We start from the raw sequence: 6,000 nt of genomic DNA, 5'->3' as shown, positions 1-6,000 counted from the left end.
TGTTTGAAGGAAAAATCTTGTTTGTTAGAAATAGAATACCTGAAAGCTATCAAATTATATCATTAACAGTGGTAAACAAATTTACTTTTGCAATGAGAGATAGTGGTTTCAAATCGCCTGGAATCCAAACTGATATAGTCCATTGTACCATACAAAAATGTGAATTCCAGCCAGGATAGATATCGAGTTGGTTTACAGCTACTGTTAGTGATTGAGCCTTTGCATGGGCCAGGTCGAATCACATATTACCTGAGCAGATTTGTAGCTTTGTAGCACTGTCGATCTCTGGTTCTGGGCCAAAAAATAGGGTTGTGGAGCCAGGACATCAGCCAAGTCGGGGGACATCAATTAACGTTGCGCATCGATACAGCCCCAGCCTGAGAGAGATTGGTGTGTTTTCTAAGGCAATGAAAGTGTATTCAGTGGGTTTGAAAGTTTATTTATCTTAGCGAGCGTCGTCTGACAAAGCCTTTCATCAAATATGTCATAAGGAAACGGCTGAGAGGTGAAAATGTACTGGCTGATGGCAAGGTCATCCATTTTACCCAACTGTCTTTACTAAGTATATTTCCTTATGTATCAATATAACAAAATAACTTTCAGAGAAAAAACAACAAAAAAGATTACATTGGATTTGAACAAACTGAACTGCAATATGTGTGTGCGCTCGTGTTCTGTTGTGCTGTACTGAAATAGGAGCCCCCATGTCTACATCTGATCCTTTATTTTTCATATGAACGATTCCTCAGATCCATGCATACAAAGAGCTCACAGAGATATATAGAGAAAGAGACAGAAAGGGAATGAGAAGTGAGTCAGAAAGAAATCCCATGCTTACAAAACATATTTATTCCACCGAACGATGGAAACAGTTCCGCAGGGCATTGTGAAACAAGCAGCAATCCAAACATGTTGCTTCCCCCTCCAAAAGGAAGGAGTGTAACAGCGTCACACCCCAACATAAATGATAATTAACATCGGTAAAATCTGTAAAACACTTTTGGTTATGTCTGTGACCAGACATTGCAGAAATGTTCTGGCTTTCATGGCATGATATATTTGTCATTTGTAGGTTTGCAAAATTCAGGGAACTCCACTAATGTTCCCAGTTTTCCATACATCTTGGTTGGAAGGTTCCTGTTTATTCCCTCCTGATTCTGGGAATATTCCAACTGGAATTTCTGAAAAACCCAGGAACTTTTGAGTAATTACAGGAATTTTGCAACCTTAGTCATTTTCTTTCATCGGATTATCGATGTTGGTGAAATGAACCTGATATATATTCTTGTATATTTATATAACATATACTTCATACAAAATAAAACATATAATATGTCTTACATAGAGTCACTGTTATCATCACTGTAAACATGAAAACAAAGTACATTATATATTTTTTAGGTATCGAAAAATTAACAAAAGTGATTTTTGCAAAAGACAGATACATTTTCCCCATTTCGCTTTGATTGTATAGAGGTGAAGATAGCACAGATCACGGACGGTCCGGAAAGTTTTCTCCGTTCACTTGTATTTTTTAAAACTAATTTAACTCTTTTATGTCACATTGGTTCCCTTAATCCCCCCTCCCCCTTTGTCCATGTGTGTGTCTATGTGTTAGTATCACCCAGTCCCAAATCGCTCCCTACCCCTTCCCCTGGGCTCCTTTACCCCTCCGATGTTTATAGATCTGCAGTGTACTGGATAGGTACAAGGAGCAAAATGGTGAAGCTTGAGCTTCCGCCATATTGCTGGTTTCCACTTTACAGATGTATAGACATCGAAGGGTTCGCGCCATGGGGGAGGGGTAGGGAGGGTACTGGGACCAGCTGGTCCTCTCACACCGACTCCACCTTGACTTGGTTGTTGTTGGTGATGAGCGGCGAAGGCTTGCTCTTGAGCCGCTCGGCCGCGTCATTGGAGCTGCCGTGGAAGAAGATTCGCGCCGTGCACACCGACACCACGATGCGCTTGTACTCGCGCCGGAAGTTCTGGTTGAGCACCCCGTACACGATGGCATTAAGGCAGCTGTTGAAGTAGGCCATGAAGTAGCTCGCCACGAAGAGCCACTCGGGGATGAGAGGCACCACCACCTCTGGGTTGATGGCCACCGCCAGCCCGATGAAGTTGAGCGGTGCCCAGCACACGGCGAACAGCACAAACACCACAAACATAGTCACGAAGTTCCTCACGTCGTTTGGCGTCAGTTTTGGTCTATTGTCCGGTTTGACCCGTCGCCTAACTTGAATGACCAGGATCCAGATCCTCAGGTAGCAGTAGGTGACGATCATGATCGGTAGGATGAAGTGGAAGAAGACCACGGCGATAGTGTATGCCGAACTCGCCGACTGCTCGAACGTACACGAATACACCCTGGGGTCATACTGCAACGAACCCACGAAGAGATTCGGCACGATGGCCACAATGGTCAATGCCCAGATGAGTAGGACGTAACACACTGAGTTCTTGTCACTGTACAGCTTGTCGTACTTAAGGCTGTGACATATATAACAGTAGCGGTTGATGGCAATGCCGGTGATGTTGAAGATGGAGCCAATGACGCTGACGCCCATGAGAAAACCGCTGATCTGGCAGTGGACATAGCCCAGGTTCCAGCCTTTGTGGAAGATGGAGGTGAGGACCAGAGGGTATGGGTAGATGGCCACCACCAGGTCGGCCACAGCCAGGCTTACCACAAAGATGTTGCCTGGAGACACACAGAGAGAGAGAGCATAGAGAGAGAGAGAGCATAGAGAGAGAGGAAGAGAAAGGGAGAGAGAGAGCATAGAGAGAGAGCATAGAGAGAGAGAGCATAGAGAGAGAGAGCATAGAGAGAGAGAGAGCATAGAGAGAGAGGGAGAGAGCATAGAGAGAGAACAGAGAGAGAGAGCATAGCGAGAGAGAGCATAGAGAGAGATAGAGAAAGAACATATAGAGAAAGAACATATAGATAAGGAGAGAGAAAACAAAGACCATGGTAATTAGTAAATATTCTATCCTTTCACAATGAGCACAATCAAAGTCATCAAGACAAACACAATGTTAATGTCACTAAATAAGTGGCTGAATGGACGGACAGGTAATTGTGTTTCGGTTCTTTCAGCCAGCGAGGGTTGACTCATTTATTTACATTTACCATTTTGCATACCTCATTACACAGCAATCTGCTTCAAGGCAACTACTTTGACAACTAGGTGCTTATGATGAGAGAAAAACAATTCCTTTGAATCTGCATATGCTTGTGTAAATGTGTATGTCAGTGTGTGAATGTCATTGTGTTTGTGTGTGTGTGTGTTTGTTTGTTTCTTAGCTAGGGACTGTCAATAAATTACACAATGTCAATGAGACAATATTTTTATGTTGCACACCTTTAAATTATTTCAATATTTGTATATGAATTTCTACAATTTATAGTTGTTTTTAGGTTTTTTAGTCATTGTAATTTAGAGCTACTGGAATTTTAACATATTCCTCATGTATAATGTGTAATTTACTGATGGTCCCTGACTATAAGGATATCCAAAGTCAACCCAAATTTACCACAGACATTACGATTCGGTCGCTTGCAGCAAAGATGGTGGATAAATTAAGATAGTTCACCCAGGCCGTTATCTATTGAAAAAATAGATTACTTTCCTACTTAATTGGGTGTGTCTCCCATAGACACCAATGCAATAGCAGCTGGGTCTGGTCGACTTAGTTATTTGACTTTCCTTGAACCAAAACATTTGACAAAATAAACAGCAAGTGTGGTGTCTCACTTCATCTTAACAGGCAGTTAACAGCTTTACAGTACCTACAGTACTGTATGTGTGTCATAAACCTGGTCCTGTTAGTGACGAGTTCCTTGTGTGTCAGACGTGAGCTAAACATAAAGACAGCCTAGTACCACGCTTCTACAACATCGCTACAACGACTCAGCAACATTGCAGTAGCGTTGAAGTATTGTCTTTCCACACACATCACTCCTTGACCGAAGACCTTACCTGCAATAAATTAAGCTTCGTCCTCTTGGATCTGTCATCCAGGAGACCTCTGTAAGAGGATTATGTGCACCTGCTATTGTCACGATTAGGCTTCACAAAAGGTCTGGCGGCTAAAACAAAGAGATGTTTCTCAAGCTGTGTGGAGAGAACTTACGGGCGGAGACAGTAAGGGTCGAGGAGTTCGTCTTTAAAACCTATAAGACCAGGATTGCATTACCCCTCGACGTGAGACTCGCTAAAGCAAAGCTGGGACCAGGGTTTAGACTATTTGAGCTGCTTGGAGTGTTCATACAGAGCCTAGACCTTGACAAGGTTGAGACAGAGCCCTTACAGGCTGCTCGGCTGGCTTTCAAGTGCCCTGAGGCCTGGCTTCTATCAGCTCTTGTCACCGTGGAGGCTAGACCCGGTGATTGACACACCACTCAAAGTATTAATTTAGCTTAAGGGGAAATACAGCCCAGCTCTTCCAAGTTTTCATTTTCATTCACTTGCCACCAACTTTGATAAGGATTTATGCATGAGGGAATCACCCCTGGTCTTTTTCTTTGGCAGGCAGTGGAGATACATTTTTTGCAATGGAGCAGCATGGATAAGATACCTTCAACACCTCGAGCGGCGTGCCCTTTTTTAAGGACAGCAGGTAGAGCGAGTCGGAGTGAGTCCAAGCCCGTCAGCGGCGGCCAACTGTAGCCTCACGGTTACGCTCCGCTAATGAGGTGGGAATGTTAACACCTAGAGTCAAAGTGTAAACTACGCAACTTGAGGGTCAGCGAGGCACCAAGGTTGAAGTGTCAGTAAGCGGAGAAGGTTACAAGGGCCCTAACACTATTGCCCCTGGCAGCTAGCTAGCTGTTAAAAAGTCATCTATGATAATGTATGGCAGCAGTGTCAAGTGTGCCCCCTCTCCAGCCTCTAGGTCACCAGGATGCTCGTTATGGCCCACACCTGTCACCATCGTTACGCTCACTTGCACATCATTAGACTCACCTGGACTCCATCACCTCCCTGATTACCTTCCCTATATATGTCACTCCCTTTGGTTCCTTCCCCAGGCGTTATTGTTTCTGTTCCTGGGTCGTGCCAGTGTGTTGTTTGTGTTACGTGTTGGTTTCATTTCATTATTAAAACACTCACTCCCTGAACTTGCTTCCCGACTCTCAGCAACACATTGTTACAAGCGGTTCCCAAACTAGGGGAGATGAACAAATGAAAAAGGAACCCAGTTGGACTTTCAAATTACAGTGCACTTGAAAGTTGTAATAGTAAAATGCACAAGGTGCAATTTCAAAATTGGCTAGTGCATCAGCAGTTTTCCTCTTGTCATGTCAGCCATTGTAGAGAGAGCTATTTATAACTTGTCAGAAATACCCAGTTGATCAACTAGCCCATGTCATCTGTTGTTTTCTATTTTGTTGTAAACGTTGAGTCACTCCGATATCACATGAACATACATAAGACATAAATGTGTAAAAAATTGCAGGGAATTAGCTTAAAAACAGCAAAACAAGAGGGGTGTGAACAGTGTCATGAACAGTGCTTGTGCAGATAAAACATAGATGTTGGTGAATGCATATCTGACATTCATGAATTGTAACTTCGCATTTAACGTTCACCTTCTGTACTTGGCCATCGATAAAATGGTTAATAGTTCAAGTGTTTCTTTCACAAAAGTAACGTGGTAACACTGGCGTATTAAGTCAATAAAATCGATATGTGTCACAGATGGGCATGGCGGGTATTTAGTAGGGACTAGTTGGAATTAACTCCAAATATCCCACCGCTGCCACCAGCACAACAAAGATAGAATATGATGGCTCCAAACAAACAAACAAAAACTTTTGTAACATTATTGGATTTGCAGATATTGTGTTTATGAATGAGGGCTGGTGACAGGCATGAATGATGAGGCCCGCCTCTCCAGAGTTAATCTGTTCTCTCCTCGCTACTAAGGCTATTTCAAGAGCGGAGACCATAACACGAACGGCTTAGAAATGGCCAGGCCCCAGAAAGCATGGTG

At 43.3% G+C, this 6,000-nt stretch overlaps 1 protein-coding gene across 1 annotated transcript in view; it reads right to left on the bottom strand.

Annotated features, from left to right (window-relative positions):
- Positions 1-707: 707 nt before the first annotated feature.
- LOC115145795 (melatonin receptor type 1A-A) overlaps positions 708-6,000 on the bottom strand; it is a 58,181-nt gene continuing 52,888 nt past the window's right edge. The window contains exon 2 of the mRNA XM_029687328.2: positions 708-2,704. Within this exon, the coding sequence (XP_029543188.1) occupies positions 1,836-2,704 (869 nt within the window). The 3' untranslated portion in view covers positions 708-1,835. The remainder of the gene's footprint in view (positions 2,705-6,000) is intronic.

The sequence above is a fragment of the Oncorhynchus nerka genome, linkage group LG18 (assembly GCF_034236695.1).
Source record: "Oncorhynchus nerka isolate Pitt River linkage group LG18, Oner_Uvic_2.0, whole genome shotgun sequence".
NCBI lineage: Eukaryota > Metazoa > Chordata > Actinopteri > Salmoniformes > Salmonidae > Oncorhynchus > Oncorhynchus nerka.
Note: the sequence above shows the minus strand (reverse complement) of the source record. Positions and strands in the feature narration are given on the sequence as shown.